The sequence below is a fragment of the Pyrus communis genome, chromosome 7, assembly GCF_963583255.1.
Source record: "Pyrus communis chromosome 7, drPyrComm1.1, whole genome shotgun sequence".
Lineage (NCBI taxonomy): Eukaryota > Viridiplantae > Streptophyta > Magnoliopsida > Rosales > Rosaceae > Pyrus > Pyrus communis.
In genome coordinates, this window is record NC_084809.1 from 9806309 (window position 1) to 9828552 (window position 22244).

The following is a 22244-nucleotide window of genomic DNA, read 5'->3' on the forward strand; positions in this document are numbered from 1 at the left end:
ACAAATAACATTAGATCATTTTACCTAAACAACATAGTGATAGAACCATTATAGGGTGACCTCATGGTTAAGAACGAATTTCAAACTCGTATTCCACACGGTATGTTCTCGGTTCGATTCTTAATGCTGGTGAACCCTGCGATGATGGTCAGGGAGAGGCTAAAGTGCCTCTGTGAGCCTTCCCGACCCCTGAAAATGTAGACTGTCGAGGCAAAATCACCAACTAATATCCTTCTTGAAAGATACAGAAAAAGCCAACACGATGACGGTAAAGCTTGTTCCACGTGAGTCATTATATACAAAGATAGGGTCCATAAAATAAAGCAGATATCATTTTTAAGATCAAGTACGATATTTATTCATTGAAATTTCGGAATGCATACAAACATAGAGGGTAGAGTGCAATTACATGGGCCTCGACAAATTGAGGACTAAACGTGTTGATTTTGATTTCCGAGGCACTGAGAAGGGTTTGGTGGAGGAGGAGAAAGAAACATTCAATAAGTTAGGCATGTATGTGGCTGCAGTCAGTAGTAGTTGCAAGAATCCAATGAAAAGAGAGATTAGTGGGAGGATTATTTTCAAGCATGATTTCTTAATTGGTAGTAATTAATGATTGTCACTGCCACGGATTGGACACATTTCCGTCTTTGTACAAGCCTCGTGTATAATTAATAATTATCTGTCTAGACAATTAGGTCTGTGTAAAGATGCCTTGCCGACCCTGAATCCCATCTTTGGTTGGTTGGAGATCAATTGTTTTCTGCATCCATGGCCTATGAGATTTGTAGGGCTTTTTCTTGGCAAGAAGAGAGAGAGAAGAAATGCATCAGATCGTTAAAATATTACGGAATGAGTTTCATAAAAATATGTATCAATATTAGGTAAAATGTAATGTTAAATTTGCTTCCATAATTATATATGTATGTATTGTGAGCATTTTAGTACATGGTAAAATGATTTTTTTTTTTTTTTTTTTTTTTTATGGCAAGAAGATCATCTAATTATTATAACCTAGGGTTTAGGAGGATCTAATTATTATAACCTAGGGTTTAGGAGGAGAGAAATTTGAACGGGGCGGGCACATTGTCTAGCCATCTACATTTGCACATGGTTAAATGATTTCAAATAATAAAAGAGATGGAAATTTTAGATGTCAATACAATCTAATGTTATTCTTTTCACTTATAATTGAGATGAGATTCGACTCTCGTGAATGAGAGTTCAATACCAAATTATTGTTCGCTCGTTGTGGGACTTAACTCAACCTCTGCCTCTAATATCATTGTATATAAAAAAAGAAATGGTTATCAGCTTGCGAGTTTCATAGCCTGTTCAAATTCAAGCTGAAAAAGTTTGGAATTTGGAAGATCCAAACAAAATTTGTCATCAAACGCATTGGGGGAGATAATGCAGAACTAATCTTCCTGTTTCACTAACCATACATGCTTAGTCCAAGCAGAAATCCAAGCCGTCTTCTCAAACGTAGTTTGAAGTATTATTTGTTAACAAAAATCTGGAAAAGTTCCTAATCCAAGCTTGGAAGAATATCACTGTTCTTGGCAGTGACTGATTGTAAATCTTCCTTCTACAGCAAGCTTAGGCAAAAATTCTCGGAGACTAACGCCGCGAGGACCCGGCGTGACATGGTTAATGTTGCCCCAACTTGGACACAACTCTTCCAGACCAGCCGCTGAGTTCTCCAGGCTCTTACTTCTCCCTATCCCGGGGCACCATTCACCCGGAACCAACCCTCCTGAAGTCCGATTCAGGACACTCTCATCGATCTTTTTTAGCACCGGATCATCATCTGCTCGAAACGGTCTTGCAAAGGCTGCTCCACTTGCCAGCATTTGATCGTAGTGTGATATGTTTAGGACTTGCGCTTCTCCGAGCGCATTCGTGTCCCAAATAATGTACCTTAGGTCATTGTTCACTAGAGAGTTTTGGAACTCAGGTGAGCTGCAGATGATTGTGTGGAAGTAGGATTCAAGAGGGAAGGGCACATTGCTGAGGTACATCAGTAGCTTCCTGGGAAAGTTATCCCATCCTTTGACACAGTAGTCAATGAAATCTCGGGTTAAAATCGTCCAAGGCGAACCTATATATTTCACAAAATTATAATGAAACTTAGAATTTCGCCAACTTGCAGCTATTCTAATCGCATAACATGTTGAATACGAGAGGTTTTCAGTAACACTACATGTCAGTGTGACTGTCAGCTCACAAGTTTCTCGTTGAAACAAAATCAGTTGAAATTCTTTAAGAACAACTTACCTCCAAAGATTTTGAAAGCATCTGGCATGGTTCTGTTCTCTACAATATACAAAAGAGGAGCAACATGTTGAAGGTATAAGCTAGGATCGTCAACGATTCGATCCATATGCCTGCAGAAAACCAACTTCCATTTAGAAAACTCAGGCCATGGTAAATGGTGAGTGAAAAACTCAAGGTGCCTAATTTCTTTGCAGAAAAATATACAAGAGAAACTAAAAATGGATAAAAAGGTATTTTTCTTACTCTTTCCAGCCAGTCTTGTTTGTAAAATGAATAAAATTGGTATTCCTTGGCAATGAAGTGAAAGCATGGAGCAGATCTGATGAACACAAAAAGTTTAACAAATTTCTAGTCAGTAAATCAAATTAATCAGTTAATCAAGATGGTTATACAAACTAAAGTCATAAAGTTGCCAAGTATACATGTATTCTATCGAAACTAAAAACGAAATCGTTATCAGAATGACCATTAGGATACTGAAACCCGAAAAAAAAAAAAAAAAATTCCTGTCATTATAGATATTTAAATGGCCAGATTTAAGTGATTTTCAGCATTAAGTGAGTTTGCCAATGATTTAAGTGCTTTTGATGTGAAAGCACTCACCATCCTGATTCATGAGTGGATAGTCAGAAGCACTTAAAGTGATGAACCAGTCCCAATCTGCACTGAGCTTTAGAAGCAATGCTGCAGCATTAAGTGTGGCAGCAAGAGCAGAAGACCCCATCTGGTTAAGAGCGTAACTTTTCCCAACAACATAAACATTTCCGAAAGATTGAAAAACTCTTTCGGATTGAACAGAGAGAGCTAGCTGCCCTCTATCATAATCCGATGAACCCGAATCAAGCTGCAGCAAATAATGATTTCTTGGATGATATATTGCCTTCAAAAGCCTCAAAATCTTCTCACTTTCTCCTTTAGTTCCACATATCCAATAAGCAAAGATTGGGGGATTGCCATTCCCTTTTAGTGGCGCTCTCATTGAGAGTTGGTTTTTGTTGCCATATCCAGAAAACACATTGTGAGATGATCTTGAAATTGCTCCCAGCAGGACTAAAGTAACCGAAAGTGCTAGGATCCATAGACGATAACCAAAACACCACGAAGAAGTGTTTGGTGTTCTCATTGGGGGAAGCTTTAGAACCATTGAAATTTGCAGACCTGAGCGTAGCCAAGTTGACTAAATTACGGTTTCTCTCTACACTGAAGTTCTAATCTTCCTCTCTGCAATTTAGATTAGATAAGACTATCGCTCGGATGAAGAAGAGAAACCATTCGAATCCTAAAACTTGGATAAAAGCTTTAGTGCTCTTGAGAAGAGCAAAAATGTATCCATGAACTTGAAAGAAAAGGTTGAGTTTGGTGAAGGGTTCATGGGAATCTTGGACCAAAACAAGTGACAAAGGCAGCTGCGGAAACAAGGCGAGAGGTTGGGGAGATTGGTTTTGAAGAAAACAATGAGAAATATTGTCAAAGTTGGAATACGTTCAACGCAAGGAAACGAATTGTCCATTATGGCAGGCCTTTCGAAAGGGACTTCGAGAAAAAAAAAAGAGAGAGAGTTGATAGGTGACTTTTTTTATACTGATTAAGGTGTTCTTTCATTGTAATCATTTTAATTGTAACCACGTTTGTAACACTAAACTTTTTGTCGTTGGTTGAAAACTTTGAAATGCAAGTTTTTGAAAAACTAAACCATGTCATTGGGTCTGAATAAAAAATACAGGGGATGCTCACCTTCTTAGCTTCCTCTTCACTTGGATTTCATAAAAAAAATTTGTTTGACTAATTTTTATTTTTCTAGAATGATGTTGTCATCGGCACTCTAAAATTGTCGTCCCTCACGCTTTCTTGTACAAAATGCCTTTTATTTTTACAAATCTAAAGTACCATAGACTCTTCTAGAATGCCAATAACAAGAAACTTTGAAAAAATACGAGTTAAAAAAAGTTTCATACTATAGGTCCAGTAGTTTTGGGCCAATCAAGTTTCAGTTTTTGTAGTGACCCAATTCTTCATAGGCCACTTATCCTTACGAAGCCCATTACGTTGGCGGGTCAAAATGCACCCGACCCGGTTGCATCAAATCTCACTTTCATATGAAACCAGCAAATCCTTGGTGAAAAGATTGTAACAAAAGGACTCAATAAGATTGCTTTCCAGACAAGTAAGTGCTCAACCTTTACGCAAAAGTAACGGAAGAACTCTCAAGAGAAACCTGCATCATGGCGTTGTTGACAAATCGAAGACCCCTTGCCTCTCGAGAAGTCACGCAACGCAATCCCCGTTTCTCAAATTCAAATCCAGCTGAAAAGACGTAAATTGGAAAATGCAGATAAAGAGTGATCGACAAATCAAGACGAGCATGAGGGAGAGACTGGGAGAGTGATCGACAAAGAGTATTCTTCTTTGTTTTTTCGTTGTCACATTGGCAAGGATCCTCCCACTTAATTTAGTTTTTTTAGAAGCAGTTTGAAGGAATTAAAATGTCCTCCATTTGGTGTAGGTGATCTTGGATTGGCTAATTGGCAACAATCTTAAGGAGATTGCACACTCCTCATTGCGTTGTAAGTTGGACTGACATATCCTATAATAATTAGGCTTTGATTTTATAAATTGAAAACTCAAAATCAATGATAATTGATTTTGTTGATGAATGAAGAGAGAAGATAGAGTACGCCGCATCTCTTAGATTCAGTCTCTCAACAAATAGGAATGAGCAAAATGAACATAGTAAACCCACTCATGCCTACTACATGACTCAACTCATGTGTACAACTTAAGACACACAGCTGTGCTATAACAGGTGTCATTCATATAGCCTATGAGTTAGTTATAGTCTTAGCTATTCATTACAAACAACAAAAGGACTAATAAACCCATAAATTCAACATTTAAACAAAGTGTATTCTGCTAGGTTTAAAGTGTTATAAGGTATTCATCTCTCAATCTATCGCTCCCCAATCCCTTTATTTTATTGGGTAAATATTTTATTTTGACTTTTAATCTTGGCATCGTTTATGTATTCAGTTGTACTCTCTAGATCGCATAGGTCCTGTCCCCCTTCGGCTGTAATCCTTTTTTAGTCCACATATATTATTTTATAATCCTGATATTTTATCATTGTTAATAATATTAATTAGTTTGTAAAAGAATAGACATATTAATCAATCTACAATCTACAAAGGTCACCATTTGAAATTTCGCTAAAAGCATTTGAAAACTCAAGGCCTACTTGACATTTCGTTTTGTATAACATGAGTACACATTTCGTTTTGTACAACATGAGTACATTTGAGTTTTAGTAGTATATACTTTTTAGTACGTTTATGGGACATTTGAGCTTTAAAGGTACCACAAAGTTAGTACGTTTATGGTACTTTTGAGTTTTTGATTACTGAACATTTTAATTGTGTAATTGTGTTCGGAGGGATTAATTTTTTAGATCGCATCAAAATAAAAATAAAATCCCCTTTAATTAAAACTTATCTATTAAATGTGTTTCTTGACCTGTCGTTTATTGTAGGAAGAGATTAAATGAATTTTACAAAATTAATTTCTTAGATTATAGGCAATTAATTGAGGTTGGATGAATATTATCTAGTGTTATTCCTCTTTACTGGTAAGTGAAATCTTATGTTTGATTATCACTAACGGGGGTGTATTCAATTGAGAATTGAAGAGATTTTAATGGATTTATAAATCTATGAATTTTTATGAAGTTTAATTGATTTGTAGAGATTCCATATAAAATTTTGATTCAATTCTCTCGAAATCTCATGGGGAGAGGGGAGATTTGTGGATGTTTAAAATACACTACAAAATCTATCTGATTCCCTCTAATTCCTCAACCTTTTGAAATTCTTTAAAATCAAATTCTAATTGAATACACCTGAAATATTATAAACTTCTTTAAAATCTTAATTGAATACACCTAGATTTCTAAAAAATTTAATAAAATATCTTAAAATTCTGATTAAATACCATTAGATTCATTACAAGATTAAAATCCTTCAAAATCCCAATTGAATACACCTTCCTAAAACGAATTTGAATCATATTATTGGTAGAAAACTGTTTGTTAAAAAAAGAAGAAAAAGAAAATACCTTTCACAAATGATAAACAATTGGTACAATTCAAATCCAACACCAACACCAACACCAACACATAATCCCCTTATCATTAAATTACTAATTATATAACTTTTTATTAAGATTCTTATAAAATTATTCATGGTTGGGCTTTATTTGATTTTAGGTCACTTTCCTCCATTGCATGCCACTTCTAAAAACGCACAAAAAACACAGATTTTGGGGGCACACAGAACACAAACCCAATACGATCACCATCTGTAAACCCCAAAATCTCTCGTTCAATTTTCGCCTCCGTAAAATCTACACTCTTCCTGTGTCTGTGTAATTCCCATGGAAGCCCTCACAAGCTCTGCCTTCGTCCCGGAGGCGCACCCAGTTCTAAACAACCCCACTTCAATCAAAACGCCGAATAATCGAAGTGGATTTCTAAAAGTCGGTCAAAGTTGTCGTTTTTCGGGGATTCGGGTTCGAGCTCTCTCCGGGGAGGCCTCTGGCTCCGGCGAAAGTGAAGAGCTGAGGAATCTGAATAATGGGTTCGGCTTGCTTTCTGAAGACACACACTCTCTCTCTCAGGTATCTGCTTTTGCATCTTTCTCTACATATTTTGTTTGTATGTTAATTTTGCAAAGTTCCCAGCAATTGTGTGCGACTCTCTGTGTGAGTGTTTATTTATTAATTTAAACTTTTGATTAACTCGTATTTTGTTGTTAAGTTGTTGTGGGAAGTGGAAATTGGAGTGCTGTTCATATTGGTTTAGTTTTTGATTCGTAAGACTTGTAAACTTTTGTGATCGAAGAAAAAGCGAAGAATTTGTTAGAATAGAATTAATTAACCCGGAATCCTCTCTGTAATTTTAGGAGTGTAATGTGTTAATTGTATTTAGGATTCCGTCCAGGTTATGTCAAACCGATTGTAAATTATTAATTCAAGGTCTCATATTTCTACATGGTATTGTCCCATGTGTGAAGTCTAACAGCCACACGTCACTCGATCTGTGTTGTCCACGTGCTAGGCTTGAAAATTTTACCACAAGTGAGGGGTTGTGTTGAGAGGGAATCTCACATCGGGAAAAGTTGGGACCTTGGATGTGCTTATAAGTGATTGGTGTACTCCCCATATTGCCAATTCACATATGTATTGGAACTCAGATATTGATTTTGCTGAAAAATCAACAATCTTTATCAAGCAAGGACTGTCAAGTATCATTGATATCATAGATAGCTAAATTTTGATTTATTCTTGATATTTCACAAAACATTGCTCAACAATTATATCTACAAGGGCTCTTCTAGAAATACGCCCCTCGGTGCTGGAGCAGGATGTGAATATTGTCTAATTCCTTCTAACCATAGTTGATACGGCAGATTGGTCCCAAAAAAAAAAAAAAACAGAGAATCTAGTAGACAGTCACAAAGCGAATTTAGCCAATTCACAATGCCTGTCTGTGAATGGGACTGAAAATCTAACTTAAAACCTTGGATTTCTTGCCTCCAGCCATTAGAACAACATTTGGAAAGTACGTGAGTTCAGGACACCATAGAGCATTGCCTGCCTTGCCAACTTGCACCCTTTGTTTTGTGGTTAAGTGATTTTCAACAGCTAGCCAAGCTCTAATGTTGCTTAGGAATGGCCTCTTTAGCACAAGGTAGTTTTTGAAGTGTAGTATAGCTTTGGTGTGGAATTAGAACGCATGAAAAAAATTTAAGAATGGACAATTAGGTCTCTCACATTTGTTTTGCAGTGTTAGTTGCGTCTTTTCTGCACGTATCTGTTTTGTAGTTCTCTAATTTTATAATTGTTTCTGACCATATTCTGTTTTCTGTTTTTCTTTTTCTGAAGGGTGATTTAAATCACTTTGATAGTAGCGAGAAGAATGTGGATGAGGCATTAATGGTAGATATGTCTCTTACATCCTCTTCTGCAAGTGGAGCAGGAGGTGGAACAAGAGCTGGACTCTTTAGAACTCCAATTTCTGGCGGGGTGCAGAGTGCAACTTCAGTTCATGGTTTACCCCGTCCCGCCTTAGCTGTACGCAATCTTATGGAGCAGGTAAAAACATTTTTTTTTTTTTTTTAATTATTTATGTTTAACTTCTTAAGATGCACAATATCTTCACTTGGAGAAGATTTATCTTGCTAGTTGATTTTTTATTTTTAAGCTTCTAAGTACGTCTTGCTTCTTAATTCAAGGCCAGATTTGCTCATTTGTGCACCATAATGTCTCGCATGCACCATCGGCGACAAGGATATCCATTTGGTTCTCTAGTTGATTTTGCACCTGATTCATCAGGGCGTAAGTTATTGAACTTTTACATTTAGTTAACCAGTTCTTTGTCATTCCTCAATAAAAAAGAATTTGCATGTAAAGTTAAAGTCTAGGTGGTCTTAAAGTCCTCTTACTATGTTCTTTTTGTTTGTACAACCTGAACAATCGTACAGAGGCCATTTAAGAGTCTTTTGTGTCTTTGTTTATGTTGGTTGACAATTTGAACCATAAACAAGTTTGTTTCTTTTGGTCTGTATTTTGGACCTCTGCCGATAAAGCTATTATTTATCAATGATATGCAGATCCTATATTTTCGTTTTCACCGTTGGCCATCCACACAAGGAATTTGTTAGCTGATCCAAGATGCACACTTGTTGTGCAGGTTAGTGATTTGATTGCTTCTAGTCTATTTTTTCTCCATTTGGATTTTGTTAAAAGTTAGCTCTTGTAGATTCCTGGATGGAGCGGCTTGTCAAATGCAAGGGTAACCATTTTTGGTGATGTCTACCCACTTCCAGAGCATCAACAGGTGATTTTCTAACTCATACCCTGGCAAGGACATATTTGGTTGCCTGGCCACAATTTTTTTTTTTCCTCTAGCCAGTGGTTATCTGCAACAAGAAGCTCTCACCTTAGAATGTGCTGAGCTTGAAGACTACAGTGTCCCAGGCATCCCATTTGGTGCACTCTTCTTACCAGTCATGGAAAATTTGAGTTGTCAGCATACTTTTAACTCGCAGCTGTTGCTGCTGCATGTCTGCTTAAATATGTGTGATAGAGAGCAATGTATTACTAGACAATTAGCAGTAGGTTCATTGCATTTGGCTGTGTTTGTAGGAATGGGCTCATAAGCAATACATAGCAAAGCATCAACAGGGGCCTTCTCAACAATGGGGAAACTTCTACTACTTCAGGATGCAGAACATAAGGTTGTTTGTTTGTTTTGGCTTGAGTAATTAGTGTTATTTATGTTGATTCCTTGATGAGAAAGGTTCTTGTGTTTCATGCTGTTTTCTTTGCATTGTGTCTGTAATTGGATTTTGACTGCTAGTGCTCTTGCGAACCATAAATTGTCAAAACCATTTTGGGACAGGAACCTTCTATGGACTCCTGAAAGTAAACCTGTGTCAAGGTCCTCGTAAAGGCATTGTCCATTTACAACTGGGGCAGGCTAGTTGTATTTTTTATTAGGTGGTAAAGTTGTGACCGCGAACCATTAGGTAGAATCCATGGTGCTGGATGCGGCCTTTCTCTTTTGCTTGTTCTTACAGAATGGAACTTTTAGGGCACAATAGTAATGCGCATTGGAGTGGGAATTTATTCGCAAGGATGAATTAGGTGATGCGTTGACCATGTAGAGGAATAACTCTGTCCAAGTATTTCCATGTTTTCTGAGACGATCATAAGTGGTACTAAATGCATTTCTTGGCATGCTGGAACTTGTATTCTTTTTATTTCTTGCAGTGACATATATTTCATTGGTGGCTTCGGCACTGTTGCTTGGGTTGACGTCAAAGAATACGAGGCCCTGCAGCCTGATAGGATTGCAGTTGATGGAGGGGAGCAGAACCTGAAGGTAAATACTCTTAATTATTTTATTAGAGAGGAAATTATATAAAGGGGCAAATAGACTTTTGAATTTTCAATAATGTTAATCACACGCACATACATAAGGCTGTAAGGGATATTTCTTTTGTGTTTTGAATACGCTCTCAATAGATCTTGGTCAACTTTTAGCATGCTAGTATTTATCTGCTTGTATGGGGCCTTTAAGTTGATGTCGTTTCCCCCAAGTAAATTTTGCAAATTTGCATATCACTCCTCTTTGCCAGTTAGGCCTACCCAGTTTTAATTTTCTATTCATATAGGAACTCAATGCAATGTTTTCAAAGCCCCTAAAAGAGCTTTTATCTGCCGAGTCTGAGGTGGATGATGCTGCTCTCATATCCATAGACAGCAAGGGAACTGATATTCGGGTCCGCCAAGGTGCACAGGTAGGTTTCTAAAGTAACAACCTTCTAAATCTCTAACATTCCTCGGTTTCTTATGATTCAAAAAATCATCTTCCGCTCCATTTGCAGTTCAACATACAGAGGATATCATTTGACGAAGGCCATTCTGTCGAGACACTGGAGGAAGCGAAGGTTGCTCTCCGAAAGCTGATAAACAAAGGCCGAGTATTTAAGTTATAGAAGTGATGACGGTGATTTGCTCGTGATGCATTTCCTTACAAGAGAATGGACAGATCGGTGTGGATGGATCGTAAAACAAGTCGCTGTTGTTTCGAACTGGGGTAAAAATAACCGCACCCTGTTTCGTCAAGCTACATATAATGCTGTTAACCTATAGGAATTGTAATAGCTCCATTATTTAGTTTGGAGTTGCACACAAGGTGTTGCTTGCTCGTGCTCGGTGGCCCTTGTGCTACTGACACCCTTCTTCGTAGACTCACTGAACTCTGCCTCCTCTTGATTACTCTCATCTTACTTTTTCTCTATTTTTATTCTCAGTAATACTTTTGCGCTTCAATATAATACTGGTCTTGATACCCAAATTTTCATGAATCTGACGAGAAGAGTAGCGCGGCTTGTAACTCAGCAGGATATTGAAAAGATTAGTTGTATGAGAATGTTGTGTCTGGCCTTGGGTAGGGTTACACGTGGCACGTCATCTATTCGTGCAAGACTCGTAGAAGGGGACCTTTTGGATTCTGGTTCAATACGGTCCCTTTTTGTTGAACTCGAATGCAGAGGAGAGAATTTTTCGTACTAAGATGTCACATTAGCGGTATTTTACGTCGGCGACGCATTGTTACGAGACGGTTATTATTTCGTATAAATACAACAATTCGTTGGACCCGCATACGAGAGGAAGACGTTAGACTTTTCTCATCCCATCTTGTCAATAATGTGGATAATCTCTCTTTGAAATGGATAATATGCGGTGGGTTTACCAACTTGATCTTGTTGGAGCTATCATTGGTCCATTAGATGCCTCTGAGAGAATCCAACTTTCAGATCCAACGGTCCACACCTTGCCACACGTTTGTCAGGGGATTGGATTTCTCCACGTCATTACATAATCTCAACGTCGGGACAAACATTCTCAGGTAGCATCAAAATTCCATGAGCTCGCAGCTTGTGCCTGGCAGACACAGTTTATAACTTCACCGACTTTCAATGGTCCTCTCTTGCATCCTTGATTTGTCTACAAAAAGAACAGACAACCCCACATTCTATGTCACACCGCTGGATGTCAGAAAACTAAATAAGTATAAGATTGCCAAATTAGGATATCTGTTACATCAGGTGGGGCCTAGCGTGAGATCGATTGAAACTAAAATACCGAATTTTTATGTATTTATGAGAGCTGTTTTACAAAAGATGTGGTATCTAATACGGGTGCACCTACACACGTTTTAATCTTGTGTAGGAGAGCATATCCTCCACATGCATGAAACTTTGGAATTTACCAATTTTACCATTGTAAATAGAGACATGAAACTAGTTGAGCTTTCATGTGACGGCACTTGAAAGCCTTGTGTTTTGATGTTTCATATATGGGAAATCATAAACGTACACTTTTTTTTAGTCTCTCGTATAACACAACTTTTTATTGAATCAACAAAAAAAAAAAAAATTATTGATAAAAACATTAACAGTAATAATGAAGCAAATCAAGAAAGAATTAATAAATAAACATTTTTTTTGTTTTTTTGTTTGTTTATTAAATCTCATGACAAGAAATAAAAAGGCGTGTGGGAAAACCTAAAAACGATGTATAAAAATCACCTCCCTTCATATATTTAGACATGTCAAAACATGCAACACTCAGATTCAAGCGCATCACTTCTTCTAACGTCGAAAAGAAAAATACTACTTAACTGATAGCTAGTCGGTTACTCATATTGGCATAACACAGATGGGTGTATTGTATCATGATCTTTTTAATTAGTTCGTGCTTACATTATTCGTAGTAAAGAGAGCTAAGTCGAATACATGACTTCAAGTGCAAGAATAAATGTTCTTTTTTAACTACTTTTAACTTCAAGTTTCTTGCTGTAGGCGCTTACATTTTGAGTTTCAATCCCTTGGCTCACCATCTGTAGAAAGAAGAGACTTAGATTTTTGTCCCATAACCCATAACTTCAATTTCTGGTTAAACTCAAAGTTAACTCACAATAACAACCCTAGATAAAAGATGAGCTATGCTTTGTTGGAGTCAAATTTGAAATTGAAAAGCTCATAATTTTCATAAAACAAGACAACAAACAAGAGGGGCACTACAATCCAATCCTCCTCTCCCTCTTTTCCCAAACAAAGTTTTACCATCTTCTGAAACCAACAATGGAAAGGAGAAGAAAAGAAAGAAAACAGAAAACATTTACCTTTCCCTTTGCCAATTGCCATGAACAATAATCTGAGCAAATCATAAAACCCCTTTTTGTATCCCTCTATAATTCCCACTTCCTCAACAACACAGCCATTAAACCCCAAAAACCCAAGCTTTCATCAATGGCAGAAACCAGCACTAGCAGCAGAAGCAGCAGCTTCGGTTACTCCTCCAGTGGCTCACCAATTTCCAACTTAGCCCAAGACCACCTCTTTACAATCCTGCTGCGCCTCCCTGCGGATTCAATTCTTTGTTTTGCCATGACCTGCAAAAAGTTCAGAGCTTTGGCAGCATCTGACAGTCTGTGGGAGTCCATATGCAGGAGGGACTGGGGACCCAAATCAGTAGAGGCCCTCAAAGCTTCAAACTTTGGCCTACAGCAGCTGCCATGGATGAGGCTCTACAAGCAAGTCTCTAGGGTTGATTCTGTTTATTGCCGTAAACTTTCTGACCCAGATGGGGGATTGGGATTTCCATGTCCCAGGGCCTCTCATTCCCTAAATTTTGTGTCTGGTTGCTTGGTGTTGTTTGGTGGTGGATGTGAGGGAGGTTAGTCAGTTAATCTTGCTTAAAATAATCCCTTCTCAAATTTTGTTTTGTTTGTGATATATTTCTGTTGATTACAAGTGGTACTACTTCTCTAGCTACACTAAGGAGGGGAGGGTTTGAACGCGATAGGGAGGGGTTTGAACGCGATATGTAGTAGGTTGAAGAGGAAGACCCTATCAATCTAGCACTTGCATGAATACGTCGTGTTCTTGAGTTTGATGATTTGTTGTTAATTTTGTTGGTTTTAATTAATTATACTGCACGTTTTATTGAACTTTATGATCTATTGGCTAGATGGAAGCCAGTGCTCATGCATTGTTGTCTATATGTTCATAACTAGTTTATGTGCCTAATTGGGCATGGAGTCTGCTAGGTTTTCATGCCCCCTGCTACTTGTTCGATGTCAATTCTACTGTCTCTTTTAGGTTTTGGAGGCTTGCTGATCTTGCAAAATGAGTTGAGATATTGTGAGCATTACTCGACGAGATGCCTAATTGTTTATTGTTTAGGATCACCAGCGTAATGCTGAAGATTTTGGATTTACAACTGATTTCCTGTTATCATATGTATGTAGGAATAAGGCTTTTAGAAGTCTGACCAACCTGAAACTGACCAGATACCGAAGGTGTCTACATTAGAAACACTGGCCTTACGAATATTTGGCAACCTGCTCAACTTCTAAATCCCCTACCCCTCCCCCTCCCCCTCCCCCTCCCGGTTTCTTATTTAGATAAACCAAAATTTTCAGATTTTTGTAGTTAGCAGATATTGGTTTGAACAGAGTACAGGATGTATCTTGGAAGCACATATTTTTCTTAATCAGGGAGGTGAAAGTGATACTAGTGTTAATGCCAAGGTTCTCATGATTCCGATATATGCATTTCTCTTAGTTTATGGATGATGAAAGCATTCAAGGCTCAAGCAGACTACTCCAAAGCCGTTGCTTGGTTTGGTCCTTGTATCCGCCTCCTGCAGGAAACCTATATGTTTGCAGGACTGCAGAATATTAAGTGAACAATCCAAAAAAAATTACTCGTGTGTTAGTTTCTGATATTCTGAAAGTTCAATCTAATAGGTTTCTAAAACCCTATTCAAGTGCCTCTCTTTTGTAGATTGCCTGTGTCTAACTTGTAGACGGCAATAAAATTGTTTAAGAAACAATATAAACAACTGAAGATGCTTGAGGCAGCCTTTCTATAACTGAACACCATGTCTAAAACTGTATTCTACGTCGAATATTTTCATGGTCACTAGGTAAGAGAGTTAGCCGTACCTTCCCCTGGAAAATTCAGGATGCGTATAATTCTTGGACGTGTACCAGTTGGTCCCCTTGCTAGGGCTTCAAATTATTACAGACATTTAGAAATTAAATATATGAAAATTGTACACACTATACAACAACCACCATCTTAAATAAATTGTCTTCTGAATTTGTTCCTAGTTTGGGCATGCTTGTGTTTCTTTGTTATGTACTTCAAATTTTGATATCTGATTATTCTGTTTCTGTTGTTTGTTATTTTAGGACGCCATCTAGACGACACATGGGTGGCATACATTGGTAACGATTTTCGGAGAATGTTGAAGTGGCAGAAGATAAATTCTGGCATTCCAAGTGGTAGGTTCGGGCATTCGTGTGTTGTAATTGATGATTTTCTTGTTATGTTTGGAGGAATAAATGACAATGGGGGCCGTCACAATGATACATGGGTGGGGCAAGTGGCATGCCATGAGAGTCTTGGTGTCACACTCTCATGGAAGCTGCTTGTTGTGGGATCCGACGCACCTTCCCAGCGAGGGGCTCTTGCTGCGTGCTGCATTGACGGCAGAAAGATGGTTATACATGGTGGAATTGGTCTCCACGGTGTGAGATTGTGTGACACATGGGTGTTGGAACTCTCAGAAAATTTTCGGTTTGGAACTTGGTACGAAATCGGGACTCATCCGTGTCCCCCAGCTCGTTCGGGACACACACTGACCTGCATTGGAGGAACACGAACGGTTTTATTTGGTGGGAGAGGATTACGTTACGACGTGCTTAATGATGTCTGGTTCTTGGACATTTGTGATGATAATCCGAAATGGGTACAAGTACGCTATGAGCTAGAAAATGTTCCAGGAGGAGTTTCTCTTCCACGAGTTGGTCACTCAGCCACGCTCATGTTAGGCGGCCATCTACTGATCTGTGGGGGAGAGGATTCGTACAGACACCGGAAAAATGACTTCTGGATTTTAGACATAAATGCAGCTCCATCCATTACAATGAAGCAGCCAACTACGCTGAACTCCATGCAGGTATCGGTAAAAAGGTGGAAGAGGTTGAAGGCAAATGGTTACAAGCCCAAATGCCGGTCATTCCATCGAGCCTGCACAGATAACTCGGGGCGGTACTTGTTTGTGTTTGGCGGAATGATGGATGGGTTGCTTCAGCCGGCAGACCCTGCCGGGCTGAGGTTTGACAGCGAGCTCCTGCTTGTGGAGCTTGTGCTGAGGTGAAAGTGTTTTCATGGATGCCAGTGCATTGCTCCATGTCTTGTACATAGTAGCTTATTACTTGCTCTCTACGTCTCTTAAGAATTGAGATTATGTTTTGTTTAAGGAAAAAGAAAAAGGAATTGAGATTATCTGACTAAAAGGCTTTTATCCAACATCGTTTCCTTCCCTTCTCTTTTGAAAATCTTCGTTTAAGAGTGTTTAACTTGTAAGTAGATGAGTGATTTTTCAGGGCGACCGGCCATCTAAATATTTTCAATTTACTATGTTATTATGTGTATATAGGTTTATCAATAATAAAAAATTGTCGCCCACTTATATTACATGTGAGTATTGATAACCTTGCGTGCTGTCCTAAAAATATGTAGTTTGGTATAATTTACGTTTTAAATTCAAATACGAAATTAGAGTTTAGCAACATGTACCTCAACGGTAAATTTTGACATGAAACAAAAAAAAAAAAAAAAAAAAAAAGCTAAAGAACTTGAATTAAATTTTATCCCATGTGTTCAAGTGCTTTTTCGTTTTGGAAACTAATTTTCACATCCTTTTTAGCTTCTCACACAACTTTATTTATGGTAGTCGGATTGAAAAATCAAACGGAATCAACAACTAGAATTAAATAAAAGTGTGTACGAGGTAAAAAGGGTAAGTCACTTCCCTTTCATTTTTCCAAAACACAAGTGATAACAACGAACAATACAGGAAAACCCATAAGAAAATACATCAATGAAAGATTCTTGGATGTCACCGACTGTATCTACCACGTGTCAAACACTGTCATCAGTAATTATGCAGCCTATGAGAAAGATGGGACACATTAGGGATAATTTTCTCAACATTCCTTGCGATAAACACTCTTGTTCTGTTAATGATCATGCACGTGAAACTCAAGTTAACATACAAAGTTACATAACGAGGAACAACAATGAGAAATACAGAAGTAGTATCTGTCCACGAGATTGCCTGGTGGAAAGTCACGGTTATACACCTCTTCTGAGGTGGGGAAGACTCACCGACTGTATCCACCATGTGTCAAAAGCCTCGTCAGTAATTACGCAACCCGTGAGATAACTCTCTTGTTCTGGTAATGATCATGCACGTCAAATTCAAGTTAATATACAAAGTTACATAACGAGGAACACCAATGAGAAAGACATAAGTAGTATCTGTCCACAAGATTGCCTATAAGTAGGTGACTTTTCTATTACATTCCCTTTGCTGCAACAGGGAAGAACATTTCAATTCCAGAAATTTAATAAATGAATAATTGGTTGGAGACTACGAATGGTTAAACCGGCAGAAAACAATTGTGCCCAAGAATCAACAGCAAGGAACCAATCACGAGTTCAGTTTTAATTTCGTTCTCCACAACTCTCCGATGACCTTCTTTGGTTGGGGATTATCCGGTCCTTTGTCTCGCTGTCCGGATGTAAAATACAACCACCCATTCCAGAAACCGACTAGTGTGGTTTTAACTCGAAATGGAAGTTTCCCAATAACTGACCACTTCTGCAATTATCGAAAATCAGAAGAGTAGAAACTAACATTAGAGCTTAAACCCTTAGGACATAAGGAGCACAGGGGTAATACGTATCACAACAAATTAGAAAAATTGCCGAGATTTCGATAACAGAAGAAACTTATGACCCGTTATAGAAGCCATAGCTTGTTTGTAGAAATATGAAGCCTGCATTTATATCAATTACCACATACAAGCTACCATCCTATTTGCATAAGTTGAGCAGCTAAAAGAAAAAGATGAGGTAGTTGAACACATTGTGGTACAATAATCTCCATATCAACAGTGACTACCTTGCTGTTTTAGTGGTTTTTTGTTCATTTGTGTGGGTAAACAATTAAGCATATATATTGGTGTCGTAAAAGTATAATGAGGAGAATGGAAATACCAGTGTATTCAAGTTGAACTGGAATATTTCACCAACCAAAGTCATCTTCTTAGTTACAGGGTGCTTCTCAGTTGTGCCTCCAACGATAACAATAGAGTTGTTAACAACAGTCCAAGCGAATTCAATATGGGAATCTGGCTTAGGCATAGGAGGCAACTCTTTCCACTTCATTTCGTCATCCATCATGTAAACATCACTATATACAACCTGAAACAATCAGAAATAACAAAATGAAACTTATTTAAGAGGACAAGTCCAGATTTCTCCTTTGGTTGGGAGTTCTTGCCAAACTCATTCTATGTTTGGGTATGGCTCTGAAGCTTCTTGTAAGTAATTGAGTGGTTCCTTTGTAAATAGTGCATGATTCTAACTGGGCGAGTAAAATCTGTGTTGGCATGTGTATTAAAAAGCCTAAAAGATCCGTAGTAGATCCTTTTCCATCTGAACAAATGATAATACATAAAAAAGGAATATCTGGTGCAACAAAACTCACTAATAACAAAAGAATAAAAAAATATGTTAACATCTTACCTCATTCCTACGAGAGCACTTGAAAATAGGTGATCCGGGTTTGGCCATGAAATCACCCTCTTGACCACCGATAAGATAAAGACGATCATCAACAACTACACAAGCCCTACAAGAAAATACCAATGACAGAGAACACTGGTGAATTTTAGTTGATGGGATATGCCATAGATAAAGCAAGATTGGCAAATAAAAGGTCACATTGTAGTGGGAGGGTTGGGCGAAGAGGTCTTAAATTTAAAAAATATGTCAGAAAGGACCACCCAAGGCAGCACAAATATTATTGAAAGGAATTACTCCACCAGTTTTCATATTTCACTTGCATTTACCATTTACCACCCCAGGAGAGACAAATTTTGATACATTGGTAATTTGGTATCCAGTAACAACAAGCCCTTTCTGCCTCTATCTACTGACTCTAGGATTTCTGACCAGAGCTTTGAAAGTTAGCTCATTAAACATTCTAAGCAGGAATTGTGTGTGATTGTCTTCATGTTATTGCCCTAGATGATCATTGTCATTGCTAAGTATAAGACAAAATCTGGAATCGATTCACAAGTGTAAAAGAGGACCTATTAAATGACCAAGAGAATACTTGTACTAACAGACTGCCCAGAACTTTCAGTTATGGTTGTTGGTATATAAGTTCAAAAATTATGATTTAATATTATGTATTTTCAAGACAGTAAACAGACCTATGAGGTCCTCCCCGGGGAATAGGAATTTCAGTCCTCCATTCCTTTTCTAATACTTTCCCATCTTTTACAGCAAGACTCCAATGCTCCACTTCAGGTGTATATCGGTTCTCCCCACTACCACCCATTACATGTAGTCTACCTTTCCAAAGTTGAGTTGCTGGTGCATACCTGAAAAATTCCACGTTAAAACCAAACAATCTAAGCCTGAACTACAGAAGAAAAACTATGTATGAGTTACTGTTGAACTAAAAAGACCTAGTAATGCAAATCTTAAACTACAAAGACCTAGTTCACAACAACAGTACAGAAGTTTTCATCAGCTAGTAGAAACCATATATGGGCACTGAGGCGAGCACACTAATATAAGTATGAGTGTGGGTTTTTGCAGCACTACAAACCAATAGAATAAAAATCTAAAACCGCGTAAAGATTAACTTGGAGCTACCAGTTCTGATTACTAACTAACATTCAGCTGTAATAGTTTTACAAGAATAAGGTGGTGTTTAACAACAGGAAACACAAAAACAAACCTAGGAACTGGCAGACGAGGCATGTCCCGCCACTGCTTTGTCTCAGTATCAAGCACAAATGTATGAGCTGTGGGCCCTCTGCACTGTGGCCCATACTGTCCTGTGACAATGTATATGTACCTTCCGTCGGTTACCATTCCTAGATGTGAATGTGCCATTTCTTTTGGCATATCAAATCTTTCTCCCCATTTGTTATCACTGAAATTGTACATATCAACATGCGAATGTACCTAAACAAAACAATAAACAGAAAAAGTTACAGCCTTTTTCAAGTTTTGGACCTTCTGGTGAACAAGTGAATAAATAGCTAATCTACCCCAACAGCAGCAGTTGGTAATGGTAATCCCCAGTAGTTGAGATGAGGCTAATTCTTTGATGTCACCACTCAGCAAGCAGTTTGTGATTTTCCTTGCTTTTTTTGTTGGTAATAAACATTAAAATCTAATTTGAAATGGATATAGGGATAATGTGTCCCTCTATAATAGGGAAAAAAAAGCAGAGAATTACATAATGAACTTGCAACTATTTCAGAAAGGCAACACAATCACGATGAATTAAACTACAATGCTTTGATCTAGGTTCCCGTAAAAGACACCACAGTTCTACTCAATACCAATTAAGTCAAAGTATGTCTCCCCCGAGACAAAAAAAAAAAAAAAAAAAAAAAGAACCTTTTTCACCCCATCTGATCTCACTTTTTCACTACAGGATTCCAAAAATTCAAAGAACAACAATTCTCCAAAGCAGTTTTTTAATTTTGCTTAATCGCCACTCCTAGAAATCCCTAATCCACTTGCAAGACGACAATATTGTCCTAAATCTTGAGATATCTATCAAATTTCTTTAGGTCTAATAAAATCCTTCTCGTTAAGCATATTGATGCAAAACATGGCCAGTTTCTACATGATTGCATAGTTTTATTTTCTATCTTTTAAGTTTTTATTTACCCTCACTTAATACAGTGTGAAGTATTCACATTAAGTACTTCTACATTATACTAATCAATCTTCACTTCTAAAAGTCACATAACCCATAAATAGCCATAAGTATTCTTTATTAATTTTAAACGTTATAACCAGAAAAGCTTAAAAAGGTTATTTCATTAAGGGACTACAACAAGATCTCAAGGAAACGTAAGAGCAATCTCTACAATAGTCAGTGGGGCAAAGTTAAGCTAAAATATATCTTCTCAAGTATGAAAAGCTGGATGTAAAAAATATGTAACTGAGACTATTTGAATCTAAAAAAAAGGTCATAGCATGAACCATGTGGTAGAGATAGGATGAACAATAAAAAAGAATTTAGTAAATGAGCAAAACAATGTTCTCACATAATCAATGGTACCATATCCAGCAAACACAAAGAGAAGATTCTTTATCTGTATAGCAGCTCCATCCAAACGAGGTACGGGTGCCTCAGCCATACTCTCCCATTTTAATTCTGGTCCAGGCAAATCAGCAAAGGTTGCTGATAAAACTCTTCCAGGAGCAGTATCGTTTTTGTAATTGACGCTTCCCTGTAGGTAACATAAACAATGGTCAATATTCACAGCTGAAACAAGGATCGACTAACTTTAATGGTCATTAAATTCACATAACAGGAAGGGGTACTATAAGAGAGTAAAAGGGACAGTGTATTGTTTTCAAAGGAGTGGAAATTCACGATATATTCTCATAGCTTGTGTTGTTCCTACATTTTCAAGTGGAACCCGAAAAGCATTCCATTTCTCAAAAACCGAAGAATACTGGTAAGAATTCACATCAAGCAGACAAAAATCCGCAACAATGAGAGTGAATGGGCTCATGGAAATCCACAGAAACACTAATCTTAATTTACAATTACCAATAACGACTTCATTAATCAAACAATTCTCAAATCAAGTAAGAAAAGCACACTTACTCGTCATCTAAACAACTCCCAGACGAAAACATTCATGCAAACTAAGTAGCAACAATGTCAATGAGATTCAAATGAGCAACCAAACAAACTAAAAAGGCACACTTCCTCCAAATCATACAAAACTAAGATCAAATTCACACTGAAAACCCTATAGCAGCATCAACAAAACAACCAAACAAAGAAAAGCAATCAACTTTACCGCATTTTCCCAAAATCCAAACAAAACCCAGATGATAATTCACATAAAAAAAAAAAAAAAAAAAAAAAACAAGAATTCAACAACTAGAAAGCAAACCCAATACCTTGGTGGGGGTTTCACGGCTAGTTTTCTTGGGGGAGGGGATGATAGTGGGTTTTGAGATATCGACAGGAGGAGCCCAATTGTCGGCAATGTCGTTATAAGAACTGATAAAGCGAGGAGAGGAAGCCCACAGGAAATCGGCAATCAGAGCAATCCCCAGCAGAGCGACGCATATCAACAGCAGCCGAGCCGATGTGTGCTTCGCGGAGGGCCTAACCATCTCATATCATATGGATTCGCAATTTTAGGGGGAGAGAGAGAGAGAGAGAGAGAGAGAGAGAGAGAGAGAGAGTCACCGCCAACGGAGGAGGGT

The 22244-nt window shown here is 37.8% G+C and overlaps 4 protein-coding genes across 5 annotated transcripts; 2 read left to right on the forward strand and 2 right to left on the reverse strand.

The window, feature by feature from the left end:
• Nucleotides 1-1280: 1280 nt before the first annotated feature.
• LOC137741030 (beta-glucuronosyltransferase GlcAT14C-like) lies at nt 1281-3675 on the reverse strand. Of its 2 annotated transcripts, none has more exons than XM_068480838.1 (4): nt 2881-3675; nt 2521-2596; nt 2278-2387; nt 1281-2050 (listed from the first exon to the last, which is right to left on the reverse strand). In XM_068480838.1, the coding sequence occupies exons 1-4, from the start codon at nt 3419-3421 to the stop codon at nt 1551-1553; spliced, it is 1227 nt and encodes a 408-aa protein (XP_068336939.1). In that variant the 5' UTR covers nt 3422-3675; the 3' UTR covers nt 1281-1550. The 2 variants fall into 2 exon arrangements, with proteins under 2 accessions (XP_068336939.1, XP_068336938.1); XM_068480837.1 differs by having other exon boundaries at nt 1281-2101.
• A 2850-nt stretch (nt 3676-6525) lies between these two features.
• On the forward strand, nt 6526-11093 carry LOC137739688 (uncharacterized). The gene is made up of 9 exons (XM_068479352.1): nt 6526-6942; nt 8209-8418; nt 8559-8661; nt 8937-9016; nt 9086-9163; nt 9472-9563; nt 10099-10210; nt 10503-10628; nt 10716-11093. The coding sequence occupies exons 1-9, from the start codon at nt 6700-6702 to the stop codon at nt 10824-10826; spliced, it is 1155 nt and encodes a 384-aa protein (XP_068335453.1). The 5' UTR covers nt 6526-6699; the 3' UTR covers nt 10827-11093.
• A 1749-nt stretch (nt 11094-12842) lies between these two features.
• LOC137740251 (F-box/kelch-repeat protein At1g51550-like) lies at nt 12843-16407 on the forward strand. Its single transcript, XM_068480098.1, has 2 exons — nt 12843-13575; nt 15098-16407. Exons 1-2 carry the CDS (start codon nt 13149-13151, stop codon nt 16066-16068), a joined length of 1398 nt encoding a protein of 465 aa, XP_068336199.1. The 5' UTR covers nt 12843-13148; the 3' UTR covers nt 16069-16407.
• A 755-nt stretch (nt 16408-17162) lies between these two features.
• On the reverse strand, nt 17163-22244 carry LOC137739767 (kelch repeat-containing protein At3g27220). The gene is made up of 7 exons (XM_068479472.1): nt 21933-22244; nt 21062-21247; nt 19732-19961; nt 19199-19369; nt 18507-18612; nt 17976-18182; nt 17163-17577 (listed from the first exon to the last, which is right to left on the reverse strand). The coding sequence occupies exons 1-7, from the start codon at nt 22149-22151 to the stop codon at nt 17407-17409; spliced, it is 1290 nt and encodes a 429-aa protein (XP_068335573.1). The 5' UTR covers nt 22152-22244; the 3' UTR covers nt 17163-17406.